Raw genomic sequence first — 20,276 nt, forward strand, 5'->3', positions numbered from 1 at the left:
TTTATTCTGCACCTTGCATTCCAATGTCAAACTCATTTTTCAGCATTCCTTTTATGTGTGCAGTGTAATCTCGCCAAGCAGTATTTTTCACAGAGGAAATCTGCAAATAACAAATTAATTCTATTTATTTCTTTCCATGTTCAATTAAAAATGTATTGTAATGACATTTCCTGCTCAGTATTTTAATATGGTAATGATTAAAAGCAAATGACTGTTAGGAAGCTATTGCTAACCATTTTAGAACTTTTATTCTCCTATAAGCAGTGCTGCTTACTGTTTTATCATTCAGATATATGTTCTTCTTGAAGTCTGTACAGAAGGGATTTCTTAAATTTGTGTGTAGTAACAAAAAAATACTATATGTCAATCCTGTGAATTTTTCCCTCTTTGTTAGACCACATAAATTCTGAATGAAGGGTTTGTAGCTCCATTTGAATGAACGATTACACCAGAGACCACTCAGCTCCTATCATACAGCAGGCTCTCTAATGCTTTCCAGTCTTATCCTCGACATTGCCAAGCATGGATCTTCCACCAGCTCCGTGCTGAGAGACTAATTTTTGCTGATAGGGAAGAAGATTTTTTTTCAGATCAATAAAATCAGTGTTGCTTTAGTCACAGCAGTGCATAGACTCTGTGTCACCCCGTACTGAAGTGCAGCCAACAGTGCAGAGCTGTGCACTGGCTGCTCAGAAACAGCTGTTTGCATCCAACCAGGGCAGTGGTTATGGCTCAGGCAAATAAGGATGCCTTCGGCTCACATTGCCAAGTGTTTGCTGGTACCTTTAAATGCTTGTACCTTTGCCAAATTTAAAACATTTGGATTGGTTTTCGAGTGTCTGCCTCAAGCAGAGTCGTTTGGGAGACTTCAGTTGAAACGGTTCAGCCATATCAGAGAATGATGCTAAAGGAAACAGTGCTGTTTTACCAGAGCAAGAAAATTTTGCAGTGATTTAAAGGATAAGATGAAGCATCTTAACACTGAATTTTCTTCTTCTTTAACTTCCTTAATTTCCTCTCTTTCTAGTGGAATTCCATAATTATGCATAAACTTTTTAAACTTTCTTTGTACTGAAACTCAGTAGATGCTTCCAAGAATTATAAAAATCAAAGGAAAATAGTTTTGGGTTTTTCTTTATTTATATGATTTTTAAATTACCAATTTGGGGCTAATCATCCATCTGGAGAAATTGATGTATGTTAGTTATTGCCTTCTGTAAAATCTAGTATGCAAAACATGGCTGCAAAATTAATGGAATTGAAGAGGGGTATAAACATGAATTGTAAAATAAATCAAATGGCTTACAAAAGCATTGGAAGAGAGCAAACACTTGAAAACATACTTGCATGGAACTTGGTCAAATGAAAAAAGGAAGTGTTTTTAATATGATACTTTAAAGTGCATAAAGATATTACTTGGGATTTGGAGAAATTAAAAAACCAACAAAAAAAACCAACAACCCTTGGCCATGAGTACTTTGGGAACATGATCTGCATATGATTACACACTTTGCCATCTGGACTCTGTATTTTAATTTTTCATGCCCTTTGGAAGACTTCCAAGAAGATGTAAAGAATATTTCTTATAAAAAACTGGGTGGGAAGCAGACAAAGAGAAGAAAGGTTGGAAGAACTTGATTATAATGCTAGAAAATAAAGAAGTTGTATGGATAGTGTCATTGGGAATTCCCTGCTTTGTATTTAAGACTAAAAGGGAAAACGGGTTGATTCAATTTGCAAACAATGGACATGATCCTGTTATCTGGAATGTCTTGTTTCAGCATCATCCCAGCTGAGCAGATAAGCCAGTCCTGCAGGAAATCAAATATACTGCAATATCAAAACTTCTTTCTACGTGCTGAGACCAACAGATTCTCTAGCTGAGGTTAAACTTGAAAGAATGTAAAATAGAAAATATTTCAAATTTTTATAGGTAGATTCAAAATTAAAATGAAACAAACCTGAGGAATAGACATCAAAGGGGAGAAACAATGAATAGAAGAGAGGAAAAATAGAGAAGAAAACTGAAGGCATTGCAGAAGTCTAGAATATAAAATTTCTGGAAAATAAAATGCCCTCATTATGAGGGGAGATGAAAAGATACAATGCTAAGGAACCACAGATTACAGAAAGGATCCTGAAAATTATAGAAACTATGGAAGAAAGATAGGAGAAGGAAGGTATTAAGAAGATTTCACAACAAAGCCAGAAAAAGGTCAAGGGAACCCAAAACCCCTCTACCTGGAGCACCAGGAAATTTCTGGAGAATAAAAGGGGGGTAGTCATGTGAAAATGAAAAACCAACAAAGTATGCTACAAATAAAATAAATGTTCTGGAAAAACAGGTAAGAATACAGAACAATTAAAATTTTACTTCTCATAAACTTGTGGACAGACACTCATAGAGAGGGGCTGATAATTCTGAGTTAGAACCTAGAAAGTAAAGAGCATGAAAGAGGAGGGTGATATTGCTGATGAAATGCTGTAGCCCCTTAATAGTTCAAAACAAAGTAGCTGAAACTTTGTAACCAATTACAGGCAGGACAGTTTGAAGGAAAGCTTCAAAAATCTTCATTCCAGCAGTTACTAATGCCATAAAGAGTGATTGACACCAAGCTATGTTTGATAAACTAGGTCCCTAAATTCTTTTAAATTCTTGATGGAACATAAAGCTACACACTGAGGGAGAAAGATAGAAGTCATCCTGTAATCAGTTATGTTCAGGAGAAGAATAAAGTAAGCAATCCTAAGCTTGTGATATTGTACATTGGTACGAATGGATTTCTCTCTGTGTTTCTTTGTTGACATTGAGAAGGCTTTAGATAAAGTCTGACATGACAGACTGATGTGTATCCTCAGGGAAGATAATGTTGATGCAGCAGATCTCCAGCAGATAAAAGTCCTGTAAAGGGAGCAGAGGGCAGCAATACAAGTAAGTTATGAAACACTATGGTATTAAGAAATTAAGTGAGGTAGATACCAGGATTCTGTTTTATGTTTACACCTACTCAGCTTGAAAGGCAGGAGGAAGAATAAGTTAAATATTGGTCAAGTGCCAAAGAGGTCATCCATGTTAACTGAGTTAATGTTAACATGGGACATATTGATAGCCTTGTTTTTAATAGCTCTGACTACAGTGGTGTTTCAGAATGTATTCACTGCCTACAGCAATACTTGTTGCAACTCAGGAACTACAACCAGCGGTAAATGCTCAAACAGCAGCAGACAACAATATTTCTAAGCACCTTTACCAGGGCAACACCTTTATGTCAGTGACACCTTTAGCCTGATGCCCAAAGGATAAAACAGGCTGATAGTGTTACACCCTGGGGGTGCTTAAGTCATAGAAAGCAAGCGTGATAAAGTTTAAGAAGATAGTTTTCTTTAGAAAAAAGTCATTCAGTAATTCTTCATGTTTCTGCACTGTAGACAGTTAATTCATTTGTCACCCAGGACTGCAGAAATTATATGTATCCAAGCACCCCTGTATGAGTATGGAAGTTGAGCACTTTAACTTGGAATATCTAGATTTTTGTGCTGTTGGAAAAGGCTGCACTTCATTTGTACACTTTTACTCAGAGTTAAAGAGGTGTGGAAAAGAATTGAATTCAGAAGGAACACAGAGACAAGAAATAATAGACAGAGAAATCATGTTCTTCTGTGGACTTACTGCTTAGTAAATATCCAATCTCTTGACTCCAGCAGATGTATTGCAAAGGAAAACACAAAGAAAACCAGACCACAATTTGAGACATAATGGATACACAACAAAGTGGGCTTTTTGCAGCTCTTGTTATGAGGGATAGGGGGTTTAGAGAACAGTCTCCAAGCTGAAGACATTGTTTGAAGATAAATAGCATTATATTTCTAAGTGACTGCTCCTTTTTTGCATTGCAGAAATCTTCTTTGATCTTGGCAGGGATTGAAATAGATGCCTTTTTCACTGTTCGTAGTTTTTCAAGAAAGCAACAGAACAACATCTTGTAATCTGTTTCTTTTATGTCTTCTGTTTGTGCTTGATGCACAGGACTGTCATAGTAAATCATTGTTTTACACCTACTCTATCACCTCTTACCTTTCAGAAACTCCTTAGCATTTCCAGAATCAGCCAGACATCCCAACTTCTTTATGGAACCATAATTTCTGCCCTGAAGTTCCACATTAGCTGCCAGATGTGTGTAGTGTTTTCTCCATGGTGCTTTAAATATGCAGCAGATTACGTGGGGGAAAGCATACAAAATTTCTCCCTGAGGGCTGCTTTATAATATTGATCTTTAACTGTAGCTGGTAAGACTCCTTGGAAAGGCAAAGAACACTACATTGTCTACCTTGAAATCAGGCATATCTGTGCTTTATGGACACGGTCATTAAATTTGGCAATCACAGAACATCTTCCACAAATGGAGGGAACTGTAGCTGTGGACTCTGTGCATTAGAAAGTTTACTCACTGTGTAGGTTTGTTCTTTCCAGAGATAAACCCCAATATTTAAAGGGTGGCAGTTTCACCAATCAGTGTAGGCAGGCACTTGAGAACTAAAAATAAATCAAAGAAACTGATATTTTTCCATCTTGTAAACTGGTTTGTGAACTTACAGTGCTAAGATCACCTGCTGGGAATGCAACCTTGTGCTTTTCCTTATTCCGGGTGGTACAGCTTGATTTTATCAGCTTTCAGCTAAGCCCTAGAATACAAGCTTGCCTATTGCAGCATTCCTTCTCTCCATCAAGCTTGAGGGATTCTTGCTTATAAACAAAGAAAAAAAAGCTATTCAAAGAAGAGGGATTATAGTAACATAAAAGCACTGATGTGTCCAGCTCACAGTGAGCACTTGCTTCTTTGGATATCCCTGACAGATGCCTTTATCTGTCTGGTTTTCTTAGTCAGCTTCCTGACAGCTTGCTCGCTCTCTCCTCCATCTCCATTCTACTTCTAAGCACTTTGACCTTTTCCAGACCTGAGGTTATCCTGTGATGTCTGTCAAACACTCAAGCCTTGACTTATTTTGGAGTTCTCTAATTTCTTCCTGCAAAATGTCTGTGTTGTCCCCAGCACCTGCTTCTCAAAGTCCTTAAAAGACCATTACTGATCATTAAGTCAACCACTCATGAGAAAACAAAGAAACAAAACAAGAAGCAAGTGATGAAGAAAGCTAAAACGATCTGCTATAAATGAGACCACAGTGCTCCAAGCACTCATAGGTTAATGATGAGTATAAATATTTCTGGAATTAAAATTATGGGCCTATTGCTAAAAGAAGTCCTAGCTCTCTAACTGCAAACTTGCCATCAATTTTTTGTAGTTTAAATGAAACTGGCACTGTTTAACTTCTAATTTATAAGAAAAAGATCACTTGGAGTGTGTTTCATCCCATATCTCTTGTGAAATCCATTTGAAACTAAATACTTTCCCATTGATATCCAAGTGTCACAGGTTACAGTGCTGGGAATGCAGATTTGGCATGATGCTCCAGTAGGAGCTCAGCTGACTGGAACTGCAAAATGTGCTCTGTAATTTGCAACTCCAGTAACAAGGAAGTTCTGTGTACAATAAGTGATTGCAAATCACCTTCTGTTTCCATTTAGGAATTAGCTAATGTTAAATTATTATTAAAATATGTTTGAAACTACTTTTATACTGTTTCATTTAGGCTCACACAGCTGGTTTCAATGATAGCAATTCTCAGCAAGATGGTGTTTGTCAAAGCTAGACCAGAGAAGCAGTTTTTCATTAAAAACTTAATTATTCAATTCATTTCGCACTTCATAGAAGGTGAGAAGCTCTCACTGTGTGCACATTGAAAGGCTGACCTCACTACTGTAGGTGGTACAGAATTACCCAGGAATGACTGTCTAGGGGAACATCAAGCAGCCTGGAAACCTGGGGTATGTTCCTGGCTGCTGGAACATTGACTTGCTGAATGGTCAAAAAGAAATTGCTTACGTGTCAGGTGTCTTTTCAGAAGAACATGTGTAAGTGGCATTGTGAAGGTTAAGTAATTGAGAAAGATTGAGATTGAAATGAATTTGGATAATATTGGCTAAGAATACAATATTTTTAATAATTTTTGCTGTAGGCTTTCAAGAAATAAATTTGCTGACAACTTCAGAGTTCAAAGTAAGCATTTTTTATCTTCATTGCTTTAAGTCATGACTACTGTCGGGTGTAATAGGAGTTACTTTATATATGAGTGCTCAGTTGTTTCCACTAAACTTTCTGTTCTGTCATTACTCTTGTGGTGTTGTTTTGCTATGGGAATGAATAATCAGAAAAGTTCATCAAAGTGTGTCTCCACTTGGAAAACACAAATTCAGTGGCCTCCAACTTTGTTCCAGTACAGCTATAAGATGCATGAAGTCTCCCTTCACAGTGCTGGCAGCATTTGTTATAGGAATGTATCGTTAGGATATTGTTAAGATAATGTTCATGATAAATGAAAAGATTACTCTAGTAATGCTTCCTGTTCTTCTTACATTCCCAAAGAGTGCCATTAAAAATAAAGTCTCATTAAGCAGCTGTTATAGAATGAGATGTTTTGACAGGGCTTATTTTAAAGCAGCTGGATTTGCTACTTCCTTTTACAGAACTCTAAATTTCTTCTTCAAACTTTCAATTGGATATGAGCAGTTGAGTCCAATAGTTTTTCTTCCATCCTACTTATAATACTGGGCAATTTAATGGGAATTTTTTTCAATTTTAGAATTAAAATATTTTTCATTTTGTACATTTGTATAAATTGAAGTCTAAGTATAGAATAGAAAAAATCTTTTTTTTTTTAATATTCAAAGTGCAGAAGTAATTTTCTTTGCTTCCTCTTCTTCCTGTTGGCCATCCACTCCCCATTCCCCCATGCAGTTCCCTATTTGATATTGCTCTAGAAATACCAATTTTTGTCTACCAATTTTTGTATTGAGATCTTTTTGCCTAATAAATAAGTAAATTCTCTAAACAGTGCAGTGTCTTTTGGGTTTAAAAATCCGCAACTAACAGCTACTCTGTTTTTGAACACCACTGATTTAATTCCTTTTTTGTTTGTTGTTTTTTACAAACTCATAACTATTAAGAAACATTTTCTTTTGTGAAAGAGACTGACACTTGTGTTCCACCAACTGAACATAGCAGAAAGGTGTTATATTCCACTCTGTACAGACTGCCTTATAATGTGGTGTTATGTGTATGTGAGAGGACAAAGAGCTTGAAACTGGGACTCTGTACTGTGCTGTGCAGGTGTGATTCATGTGCTGATAATACCTGTGGAAATGGCCAGGTCTGTCAGGTGAACTGGACAGGAATTCTTGAGGTATATGAGAGAACGGCTTCTCGGTTTATTTTATTCTGAAGGTCTGAAGGGTGATGACACTGAAGTAACCAGGGAACCAAGTTTTATTAGTACAGTATTCATAAAAAAACAGGAAAAGAAAGAAACATAATATTCATCTTCTATGTTCCTGTAAAAAGAAAAAAAAAGAATTTTCAGATCCTACATATTCAAGCATGTGTTTGTAAGAAGGCAGGATATGGAAAAAGAACCTTCCTTAGGCCCCAGAAGCCAGCCAGTAAAGCTTCAGGTGGGGACCAGGCCTCCCTAGGTGGGAAGGGTCAGACCTGCTGGGATATGTACAGCTGTGGTCTCATGGACTAAATGACAGCTTGAATTAAACATTAGTTGGAATGCAGTAGCCAGATGACAGTGGCCAGATTTCTGGTGATAATTAGTGTCCAGATATGTACAAGAACGACAAATGAGGGTCAGGAGAAGCTCTTGTTCTCTTCCAGTTTGTGAGCAAACCAGACCGCTCTCAGATTACTTTCTGAGCAAGATAAACCAGCATTTTCCCCACACACTGACAGGAACTGGCAGGGTTTTATCTGTGTCTTTCTCATCAGGAAGTTTCATCTTAATCTATTCTCACTCTTTGCATAATTACCAGACATTCACGATGTGTTTAGAAGAAGTGTTATTTTTTTATTAGGTGCAAGTATCTATAGTCCTGTCCATCTCTGTGTCAAACAGAACTAGCTGGCCTTGCACTAGGGTTTTCTGCTAACCCAGATAACCAAGCAACTAATGTTCTACATGAAAGGTGAACTAGTAGCTTGAGGAAAAAAAACATACTACACAAAAAAATCAAAGGTGGAAAATAAGCTACTTGCTTATTCCTGCTCCTTTTGTTTATGAGTAAGTAACCTGTATTTCAAGACATTTTTGCTTTTATTTTTTGGCTCACATACAAAAGCTGGGCAAAACCTGAATAATTTACCACTCATCTACTTTGACCAAAGACTAAACCCACTCACTCCCCATTGAACTGATTGTCTGCAAATTGAACTGATTGACTTAAAAAAACGGTTTTGAGCACTATGAATGTCTGTAACTCCACTGTGGTCTCTCCCCCAGGGGCTTTTAAAAGTCATGTGGTGTCTTTATTCTGTGCCATCGATGTGCTAATGCCAAAAATCTTCCCTCCCTCCTATGGTTTCAGTGTCAACATTTCAGAATTACTGCAGCATCCTTTGTGCGGAGTTTAAAAAGCTTCTTGACCATAGTGGGGAGGAAAAATTAGTGGGTGAGCCCCATTTATTTCTCCAGTGCCTGGGCAGTAAGCACCCACAGCCTGTGCCACCCTCACTGTACCCTCGGTCCAAGGGATGCGGCTCTTGCCCTGCGGAGACTATGATGGAGGGGACATGCCATGAGGGAGACCAGCCTCTGCCTTTGCTCCAAGCCAGTATGCCCCACCGTTTGTAAAGCAAGGCTCAACTTCCCAGGTTTTAAGCTCTTCCTGATGGTTCTAATCCATCATTAAAATCAGAGCAGAAAGCCCACAGAGGATCTCAGAGGAGAGCCCTCAGCTCTAGCAGCTCCTAAGAGCAGGCAGGGAAGTCCACCAAATCAAATCAGGAATTCTTCCCTTCAACTCACTCAAGTAACAGGACTTTTGAGCATCTAGCAAGGGATCTGTTTGCCATATAAACACAATTGCTCTTTCTTTTTGATGAACGATTCAACTTTTCAGCTGAGAATGCTGAGCTTGTTGTAAAAGTTCTTGTAAATCCCCTTACAATCTGTGGCAAATTACTCTACAACAACAGTCTGGAGGACCTGCTGCGGAACCACCAGCAGACACAGTCTGAATTATATCCATCCCTCTGACAACATCCAAAGTTAAGGACACAGACATGTCATCTTTTAATGTTGGTCATCAGAAGATACTACTGGATCATCTATGCTGGATGTTGTAATTAGTGCATTAAAGTCTCAAAAGCCTTATACAGTGAAGACGCTGAAAGCTATCGGTAGTAAAGATTTAATGTTGTACTTAAGAACAGTACATAGGGCTTTTTTTTTTAAGCTATGAGAGCTTCCTGACATAGAATTCCCTTGTTTCTATTGTGCATACTGCTGTTGGCTTTGACAGTGAAAATGTACTTGTCAGATACACTTTTATTTTAATCAGTTTGTGGCTATTTTCATTCAGTGAGTTTCATGCATTTGCCTGAAGTCCATGGCCTGTAATTTCCAAATGCAATTAGTGGTCATCACTGGGAATGCTAGAATTTTACCTTCCCTAGAAAACTTCAGTGGTATTAGGTTTACCACCTGAGTCTTCCTCCATATTTGATCTGGCACATTCTTTTAATCTGTTAACCAGTATCATACACTAGCATTCAGCATAAATAAGAGATCTGACCCTGTAAGGTGACTAGCTCTGCACTAAAAATCTTCTGTCATTGGGAGCCAAGAGTGGTCAGTGGCCCTGCAGAATTTCATGATCTTTCTTTTCTGTGATCAAAACTAAGGCCATTTGCTGGCTGTTGTTCCACTGTTCAGCTGTTAAGGATCTTGGGTCTGAATGGCCACGGGAATGGAGCGAGCTGAGAAAAGGACTGAGTGCACGACTAACTGCCCAGAGCTCAAAGCGAATTTGTTTTGGGTTATTTCTGATGTATCTCGTTTGACTTGATTTGGAAAAAGAGGCTTTGAGCCTGAGTGTTACAGATTGTACATGGGGGCCAGTTTGCCTGTGGACATTTTGAGGGATCCTGAAACTGGATGAACATAAAGTCTACAGGAGGTGGTGAGGGATACCCTGAGTGAGTTAGAACCCTGACTCTTGATAGTCCAATTGACATAAGAATGAAACACTGTTTCATTTGAGCTCAAAGCCCTCATTTTCAAACCTGTTCCATTCCATTGTATCTGCTGGTTGCAAGTGTTTAATGCAGGAGCTGTTGGCAGGTATGACTGCTTAAAGCTTGACTCTAATTCATGACTAATGCTCAGCAGTGCCATAAAAAAGTCTGCTGGAGTTCCCAGGCAGCACCAATATACGAGCATTTCCCTTGAAATATGGATGTGTCAGTGGAAGGGGTGCCACTCCTTTTTAGTACTGGGGAAGTATCCTACACAAAGAGTGATGCTCTTGTTTTCGAGTGTTATAAAATACATCTCCATTTGCAAACAGACTGACAGCTCCGTATCTGGGTTGTCTCCCCGGTGTATTACTTTTAATCTGCTTGGAAATGTGTCATTCCTGAGCTGATCCACGTTGCTGGGATCACCAACTTTGAGGGATTTTTGATTCAGAAGGCTGTTTTGGCTGTCAGTGATATTAAGAGGTTAGGGATGATGTAGCAGGTACATTGCTGGAGGGGAAAATTAGTTTCTCTGAGTGTTGCTCTTTGTGATAAGGTGTGCTCTACTTGCTCATTGCTAGAAAGGTACTGGGCACCTACACATCTCTTGAACATGGCTGTAGCTTGGCAAAAATCAGTAGCAAAGAAACTTAAATTGCTGTCTTCCTTTGTTCTCATGCTCTAAGCATAGGTAATAAAAATATACCAGGTTTCCTTATGGCAGGCCAGAATCATGGCTTTTACTGATCACTTTCTTTTTTAATAGATGAATGATCAAGACAAAAGGTGCTTTCCTACTGTTTCAATCTGACACCCTTGTCCTAGTCATAAGAAAATTGTTTTCAGTCTTGAGTTGACTTCCCAGCAAAGCATTCCTCTTTCTTGTGGGCCCAGAGACTTTGGAAAGTATGCAGAGCATTGAGGATGTGAATTTTTATGTGAATTACTTGCTCTGATTTCAAGTTATTATTAAGCCTTGCCAGTGAAAATGCAAACAAAACCATGTCTCCAGGGGATGAGGAATAGACATTGCTGCACATTGTAATCAGCCTCTCTTGAAGATTCATTTAATATCTTGTGTATTTTTTTATGAAATGCATTATTCATGTAACAAGATTCACAGAGAGAAGCAGCTGAATTGTAATTTCTGGGAAGATTCTTCTTCCAAGAGATGTCATTTTCATTATTTAAATCAATGCAGTAGGTCTTGCCTGCATGAGGGAGGCATGAAGTGAAGGGAACAGCCTGTAGATGGGGCACTGAGCCAGTCAGCTACTGCCTCTGAAGGGAAATAAAACAAACCATCCAGTAATTTAATCCCCTTTTGGGTCAGTATGTAGCCATTTGAAACATCATTACGCTTTGTAAGGTTTTTTTGCTCTGTGTTAGAAGCACTTAAGAAAACAGTAATCAACCAACACTTACACCTTGGAAAAGTTTCCTCTCTTATAAAAATACTGCTTGCGAGCTGCTCTCCCCACTGCTGTTTTCTAGAGAGTGCTCCTTCAGTTGTCCATTGAGTCCATTGGCCTGAGCATGTGAGATTACACTGCTTTTCGTTTTGGGGCCTACAGTAAAAGTCCCACATGTTTATATTGCAATTCTCTCTTATTGACCTAACCTTAAGTAAACCACTGTACTTAATTAACACAGGCTCAACCTCTGTTTTATTTAAGACTTCACTCCAGCAGTGGTCCCACTGAGATCAGTGGGGCTTTTCAGAAATAACAAAACACAAATACCACCAGTAGAGTTTAAGCCCAGCTTAATAACATTACAGTGATACAGACTGTATATGCTTAAGCAACACTAGGTGCTTGAGCATCTCTTGCAACGCTGCTGATGGCAAACTTATTTTTAAAAGTCAATATTTAGGAATTTAATTAGTGCACATAACCTTTTAATTATGTTAATGAAACAAAAAATAGGATGTTACAGCTGAATTTGAGATGCTTTATAAGGAAAGTGATTCTCCTTATTTTGACTGTCTCCCTCCAATCCCATGTAGCCATCTGATGGATATGGGCTCTCTTTTGTCTTCCTCTCACCCTCCTTTTCCCACAGAGGACTGGAAGCATACCAGATCCCATCTTTAGGCCTTTGAACAAGCAGGTGACATCAAAGCTTGCTGGTGTCAATGAGAGCCAAAAGTCACCCCTGGCATGTGTTGCTATGCAGGAGGCATGTGCATCCATCTGCTAGTGCAGATGGGCACCTGGGCTCCCTGGGCAGTTGTCTGGTACCACTGAGACAAACCCAAAACTGCAGGGAGTGTAAAGGGAGCCTGAGGTGTGCCCGGTGCATTTTGACACACTGAAGCTACCCAGCAGTGGGTTACTGGCTTTAATTATTCAAATTTAATTAATGTCTTTCTCCTCTTCTTTTTGTTTGTTTGCCTAAGTCTGTCCACTACCTCCAATGGTGAGCCATGGAGACTACATCTGCCACCCACGGCCTTGCGAGCGTTACAACCATGGGACGGTGGTGGAGTTTTACTGTGATCCTGGTTACACCCTCACCAACGACTACAAGTACATCACCTGCCAGTACGGAGAGTGGTTCCCCTCCTACCAAGTATACTGTGTCAAAACAGGTAAGGGATTTGTAGTCTTGTATCCTAGCTTCTTGTAGTCCCTCCTTTTGGAGCAAATTTGTAGGTCTGTAATGCCTGGTGAACTTCCTCTATTTTATGGTTAAGTGATGAACATTGATTTTAAGATGCTTTTAAATATAATCCATTTTCAAGATACTGAATGATCCTAAACCATTTTGATTATTACCTCTTCAAGTGTATTTTTAAGCATCTGGATATTTTTATATGTATGTAATCTAAAGTCATTATTGCATGTATAAAAAAACAGTCAAGGGGAAAAAGCAAGATACAGCCCCTGTGACAGCTTAATATTAAGGTTGCTTTTGGTATATGGGATTGGGTTTATGTGTGTTTTTACAACATGCATAGAAAAAATGTCTTGTCCTAACTGGCACTTCTGAGTATTGTTGAAGTATTCATAGAAAATAACAATGGTAATAATCAAGCACAACTCTTGTACTGTCTTTTTGTCATAGAACAAACTTGGCCAAATACACAGGAGACCCTCCTGACTACATGGAAAATAGTGGCGTTTACTGCTACCAGCGTTTTATTAGTACTTCTACTGGTTATTTTAGCCAGGATGTTCCAGACCAAATTTAAGACACATTTCCTTCCACGGTTTGTACTGTTTTCTTTTTTATTTTGAAGATTGATGGCCTTGATTCAGTTTTCACATTCAGCACTCTTTGCTGAAGAGATGGAGCAGCTCACAAGCCTTGCAGATACTTTCTTCTACTCTGAGCAGAAGTCTCTGAATCACTGGTGTGGAAGGGCACCCCCCAAAACCTACAGTAGTCCTTTCTGCAACTAAGATAAAAGGGAAAGTTTGCCAGATTCACTCTGGGAGTAATTACAGCTCTGCTATTGAGAATTGCTGCTTCTGCATGTAAAAATAGCTGGCAATATTTTTAAATGCTCATTTTCAGGTGCGGGGGAATTAATTTTTTAACTACTGTAGACTTAGTAATGTAAGTTTTAAGAAAGAATTTCTCTTCTCTCTATGGACAAATTTATATTAAAAGTTTGCTTTACCTTCATTAGTATTATTTTCATAATGATTCATAAATATCTCCCGTATCTTCCTTTATTTCCATAAAATACCATGCAGCTATGAGCATTATTTATTGATTCACATAGTACTCATGAGATACATCTGGAAAAACAAAGGCAGACATGCTGAGTTTTAGGCAAAGCTAGAATTGTATCGGGGCTTAGACGTGTTTCTTATTTTCAGTCTATTCAGTTCACTGTGGACCTTGATTTCTCTCCTACACTTGATTTTTCTCATGTCTTTATTCTACCACGAGCAGAAATGAGAGCTGAAAAAGCTGTATGTCAGTAAATATGTCCCCATGCCAATGCAGCAGGAAGGACTTTGTGTTCTTAATGTTAAATAGATGCAGATTGTATAAGCAGTGTGTAAATTTATATACATATATACATATAGGTGTCAATATATACAGTGTATGGGGAGTAGTATACAAATACCTGTGCATACATCTATATCACCAGGAAGATCTTTGGGGTAATGGGCTGCACTATGGATAGGTCTATAGACTGTACTTATCTAACTTATCGAAACTTTAAGTCCTCTCTTTTTCACATATTTTCATGTCTTAAAGGTACCTGGGACCAATTCCCTTCTGCCAGGGCTATACTGTGATTTAATTGGCTACTAAACAGATACTTCAGAGTTTAACAGACCTTCCCAATTAATAGAAATATTTTTTACTTAAAAAAGAACACAGCTTAATACTGGTTAAGGAAAGGAAGCCTCCATCCTTTGAAAGTAAGACTTGAGGGAGGCCACATATCTGGCCACCAAAGCCCTGTCATCTAGCAGTCGTCATCCCAGTGCCTGTTTACATGGGCTGTAAACACTTTTGTGCTCTAGCACACATCTTTCCAGGGGGTTCAGACACTTCTGGATGGTGAACTACATCTGTGATCTTATATCCATGATACCTACTGCGCACAGCACAGCGAATGGTGCTCCTTATCTCTTCCAAACACCTGTTTTCCTGCCTTCTTGAAATTGTCCTTCACATTAGTAGTTTCATTTTTCCGATTGTAAAAGATTTCACCTGTCAATCCAAAGAGAGTTTTGCAAAACCGTGAAGCAAACATTTATGCAAATGTTAATGGCCCTGTAGCTTCATTTTGCATGACTAGAAAGTGCTGTGTTTACTGAAGTTCAGCTTTTGCTCCGAGGTGCTTCTGACATGCTCCTTCTCTCTGTGATAACTCGTCTGTGTTTGACGTAGAGGCAACCAGGAGGGCTCCATGGGTGACCCTGACTTCGTGGTGGTGGATGGCGTTCCTGTCATGCTGCCCTCCTACGATGAAGCTGTAAGCAGCGGCTTGAATGCTCTGGCACCCGGATACTCAGCCACCACAGACCAGGGGCACATTTTGCAGGCAGAAGATCAGAATCCTCCTGCTTACCCTGGCCCCAGGATTACAGACGTGCTGCCTAGCGAATTTGAGACCTGTGACAGTAGGTCGGGTTCCTCTGAACTGCTCCAAAGTTTGTATCCATCCCTGACGTGCCAAGCGGCAGCGCTTCCCGCTCCAGATCGAACTGACGTATCCCGTAGCACTGACGCGGAGGCTGCATCCACGAGTCCGCGGATCGATATTACAGATGGTGAGTCTTGCATAGGTGCAATAGGTGAGTCCATAAACAGGAGACATCATTTGTTTGCACTGGTGGAGCAGGAATACACCTACCTGACTTGCTCATACTTTCTCCATGTTTTTGTTCGCGTCTTAATTTGGACATTTTTTAAAAATCCTACAACTCCATGGTCGTAGGGCTTTGTGTCTGTGGTATGTCCTTGCTAGCTCTGGTGCATGTGATTTGAATCCCAGGCCAGAAGGTTCCTGTCCAGACCCCATTCTCATCAACAGGGATGTCAGGAAGCACCTGTGTGCAGCAGCAGAGCCAACCATCATCTTGCCTATGCTGATCTGTTCATCTGCTCCTCAACTCCTACACTCACAAATCCCTCACATGCCATGGCTTTCACAGCAAAGAACAGGTTTTTCTCCTTGAAATAGAAGATAAATCATGTTTTCATTCTGGGTCGAAATTAGCAGCCTTTATTATCAAATTCATCATGTCTGTGCACTGAGCAGAGGGTTCCTTCCATCTGAGGCACATGCACATTAAGCCACGGACGTGGAACTCACAGCAGAAGGGGAATGTACCCACAGGACCACATGTGAGGAGAGAGCTTGCCATGTGTTACTGCCTGCATTTAAATTGAACATGGGCATGCACCAATACCATTTCACTGAGTTCTGATGGTGTGCTGCTCAGAATGTTAAGGAAACTAGATCGCTTTCCTTGGAGATATTTAGAAGGAGAGGCTCATATCTTTCTCTCCACAGTCACTGAGCTGAAGCCCAGGGTCCTGTATTCAGTGTGGGTGAAGGTCTGGGTGGAGGAATTCTTCCTGCTTCATAAGGGTTAGGCTAATTTTAGTGGTATCACAAGGGGAAGAGGACAGTTAGGAGGAGAGGAAGAAATTATGGTAATGTCAGTAAAAGTAGTCCCTGACTACTCTGAATGCTGTCTCAGTGATTAATGTAGTAGCAAGGATGTTTGCATTTAGGTTTTTGTGGGCCTAACTTGTTTGAGAAAATCTGGGTAGTTTTAGTAATAATTTTCATGTAGGTGTCAGAGCACAAGCGGTCTAGAATTGGCAATACCACATGTCTTGTTCAGGTATTTGCAATGTCCATTTCTGTTTTTGTAGAATTGCTAACAATAATACTCTGCAAAAGAATAAAGGGAAATTACAGTCATTGCTATTTCTTTATTTCCCCTAGAGATTCCTCTGATGGAAGAAGACCCTTAGCCTGCACTGAGTTGTGTCTTCGTCACATTGCACTGTTGGATGACATGAAATCATGAGGATTTAGAGAAGAAAAGACTATCTGTGGATTTGGGGAGGGTATTTTCCTACTTATCAATCTTCCACGTGATGGTGTCACCAGATTGGGTGTATGTCTTAATCCACAGCAGGGATAACAGCATCAGCATTTGGAACAGCAGCAGTTTTATGAATGAATCCTGGGGATTTGATGAGAGCAGGTGTAAAAAAAGAACTGTGGCTTTTTAGAAATGAAATGTATATCTGCATCGCAGAAAGTCATATGGTTCTGTAAGAAATGCTATTGGATTTTGATACTAACTGCCTCACAAAAGCATGTCAAAATATGTAAATTTGCTTATAAAGACTGCTTTAAATGATGAACGGACCTCTAGTTTATGAAGAATCCTTGCAAGTTTAAAAAAATACCAGTACTGAAACACACACACAAAAAAAAGAGGAAAGATCCTCTTTGGGTTTCCTGTGATAGCCAGGAAGCTTTTGATTTAGTTGTTGGTGATTTTGGTTCAGACCATGTCTGCAGAAAATATAACAGAAATGATGGGATTCATATATACTTTGATGTATGATAGCAATTATATATTAAAATATATATATATTTAAAAACTCTTAAAGAGAAAGAAAAGGAAAGACTCCCAGGTCACACAATGATCTGGAGATTTTTTTTTAAAGGTAAGGCAGAATTTATATCATAGACAATATTCAAGGTAAACTATCAATATTTGTATTTATGCAAGACTTCTGTGACTACATTGCATTTGATAAATCCTGCTATAAAATGAGAGATCTAGAAAACGTTAAAAATATGAACTATGTGCTTAAGAAATGTTGAACCACCCTGCTTCAACCTTTCTTAAGCTCTTAAATGTGTGTGTATATATATATATATACATATATATATATATATATATACACACACTAGAGTAATCTACAGTCATAGCCCAGAGCACTGCCTTCTCCCTGTACGCTGTGGTAGTATTCTGAGCCATTATTGTAGAATACTTAAAAGAACGTAATAAAGTTCAGTTTCAGTTCTTTTGACTTACTGGACTGTTGTGACGTTGGCCTTTTTTTCGCTTTTTTTCCCTTCCTCACTTCTTTTACCAGCTCCTACCTGAAGGCTGAGAAGGCAGCAAAACACCTGCTCTGGTGCATTTTCAGCTTTATATCCCTCATCCAGCTGCAAATGGAGAGAGTGGTTTTGGTTAAGCAGAGCACACGAAATGGGTGCAGCAAGGGCACAGCTTCTGTAGGTGCTACACGGCTTTTCTCTCCTCTGCATGCTGTGCCAAGCATTGTGCTAAAGCCTGTATGGTTCACCCTTGTGGTGCTACAGGCTATTCATTCTTTTTCAGGAAAATTCCTGGCTGTTTCATACACTTACTGAAATCCAAGCAGATTTCCTCATCTTATTTTTGGTGTTGAGCGAATGAAACATATGTTGAACTGGCGGTGTTTGAAGGAATAACTCGCCGTATGTTAATGACAGAGATTGCCATCATGTGGGCTAATCCAAACCAAAGGGAAAAATAAGACTGGGTTCTGATTTTATATACAAAGTAAATTAATAATATCTCTATTGCCCCTAAATAGAGGATCACTACAAGTTGCTCTGTTATTTTTTCATGATTGTTTAATGATTTCTTTGTATTGTGGTAACATCTAGTGGCCTCTCTCATGAGTCAGGCTAGTAGAATTATAGATGTGCTGCAACCATTAAAGAAAGTGTTTAGTAGCATCCTGTCAGCAATTGCATATTACTGCAAGAAGCAGAAGGAGACAAAAAAACTGTATGGTGCAGAAGCAATTATTAGAATAATGCCAATTATTCTATGGTAAGATGGATGAGAACGTAGTAATTGGTATTGCAGAGTATAAGACATACTCTGCATTGTCCTCCATTCCTGCTTACACAAGACTTGCATTTTTTTTCTGCTGAATTGTCTCAATTGCAACTGCATCTTCAGACTGATCCCAGAGACACATCTATCAGGTCTTAGTACTATTTTAGCTACCCCTTCCTTTCTAGTCCCCATGCTTTCCATGGTGTTTGCATGATCAGCTGATGTTCAGGATTGTCACTCCAGCAAATAAGATGGGAGTGCTGTGATACCAACCTTGAATTGAAGCACGTCTCAAGCCTACAGTCAGTTAAGTGATTTCTGTTTCACAATGTCATTGAAAAGTATTGAATTTGCTTTAGATGCCTTATAAAATATTATGAAACCCGTCTTTGCAAGTCTTTTAACAGCTTGTGAAATTTCATTCCTTATTAAATTTTTGGACTTCCATTTATTAATTTCTGTTATGAAGGCTTCTGATTAATGTTTGGAGCTCTGTGGTTTTACGGATTTACACTGCTGTATGTATTGTATTGCAGTCATTTTGTTAAGGGAGCCAGACATGGTAACTTAAGAAATGTAAATTTATGACTTATTAGATTATTTGTATTTTAAAAAGTGCAGAACTGCAAATACTCTAGAAAACATGGATGTATTAATATTGTTTGATAGCCCTTTGATAGCACTGTACTAAATACAGATTTTAAAGGTAAGAGAGTTTTTACCATTTTTTGCTTCTGATGTATAAGACTTCCAGAAAGGCTGTTTTGGGGGGATTACTTGTGTGGTTGAGTTTGGGAGTTTTACATGCTTGAGTATTTGGGGAAAACAGAGGACTGTTTCTGATGTTATTTTTTTTTCACATAGGGCTTGAATTCTCATGAGAGGACTGCCCACCCCTGGATCTGCACCCTTGCCCCCACCCACAAGCTCATGTCCTGGGCTAAGGGCTGCCCCCAGGTACCCTCCCAGCCTTTGCAGCAACCTGACCACCCTACCAGCCTGGAAAACTCCGCAACTCCCTGGCCTAAACCTCAGGTCAACCTTGAGCTCTCCCTGAACCCTCAGCAGCCAAACCTTCAGGAGGGAGGATCCTTTTAGGGCCTTGAGAGACTACAGAGCTGGTAAGATCATGATGGTATGTTTGCCATGTAAATGAAACTAGATGGGAGGATGAGCACACCTTATGCAGATTAAGCTGTTTTCCCTTGAGCTATCTGGATGTGAATTAAAGCAGGCTCAAGAAAACTCTGTTGGTGAGGGGAGAAGCAGCATGTTAGTGAGGACGGACAACCCGTGTGCCTTCGGCAGAGAGGGAAAAGGGTACGTGCTGACAACTTCAGGAAAATAAAACAAGAACTGGCTTCACCCTGCCAATATTTCTGAAAATGAAAAAAAGTGGAGGAGAAGTGTGTCAGCCTTCAACACTGACTTATGAACGAGGGCTTGACCTGCAGAGGGCTGGATGAAGGGTGGAGGTCCAAGGTCTCGCAGGAGCTCTGCAGGGAGTGAATCATAACCTGAGCATGAGTCAACAGGACCTGGCTGTTGTGAAAATGTTAAATGTCAATATGAGAATGTTTACACAGAACTGTAACTTATCAAATGCATGAAGCAATTCTTCAGCTGCACTCAGCACTAGCAGGGCCTCAGCTAGAGCACTGTGTCAAATGTTGAGCAATTTTTTTCCTCTTCAAGGAAAATGTAGAGTAGCTGGAGGGCAGCCAAGCAGAGAGAACTGGAAGAGCCTGGCCTGTCCTCACAGGTCACAGATCATGTGTTCAGTGTGAACAACAGAAGGGAA

The 20,276-nt window shown here is 39.4% G+C and overlaps 1 protein-coding gene across 1 annotated transcript in view; it reads left to right on the forward strand.

Moving 5' to 3' along the window:
* Positions 1-17,676, forward strand: part of SUSD4 (sushi domain containing 4) — a 30,894-nt gene extending 13,218 nt beyond the window's left edge. Inside the window, exons 4-7 of the mRNA XM_027641696.1 lie at positions 12,538-12,729; positions 13,206-13,350; positions 14,997-15,379; positions 16,567-17,676. Coding sequence (XP_027497497.1) covers positions 12,538-12,729; positions 13,206-13,350; positions 14,997-15,379; positions 16,567-16,595 — 749 coding nt within the window. The 3' untranslated portion in view covers positions 16,596-17,676. The remainder of the gene's footprint in view (positions 1-12,537; positions 12,730-13,205; positions 13,351-14,996; positions 15,380-16,566) is intronic.
* The last annotated feature ends 2,600 nt before the right edge of the window (positions 17,677-20,276 follow it).

The sequence above is a fragment of the Corapipo altera genome, unplaced genomic scaffold (genome assembly GCF_003945725.1).
Source record: "Corapipo altera isolate COAL_440 unplaced genomic scaffold, ASM394572v1 48b, whole genome shotgun sequence".
NCBI classification, from domain to species: Eukaryota; Metazoa; Chordata; class Aves; order Passeriformes; family Pipridae; genus Corapipo; species Corapipo altera.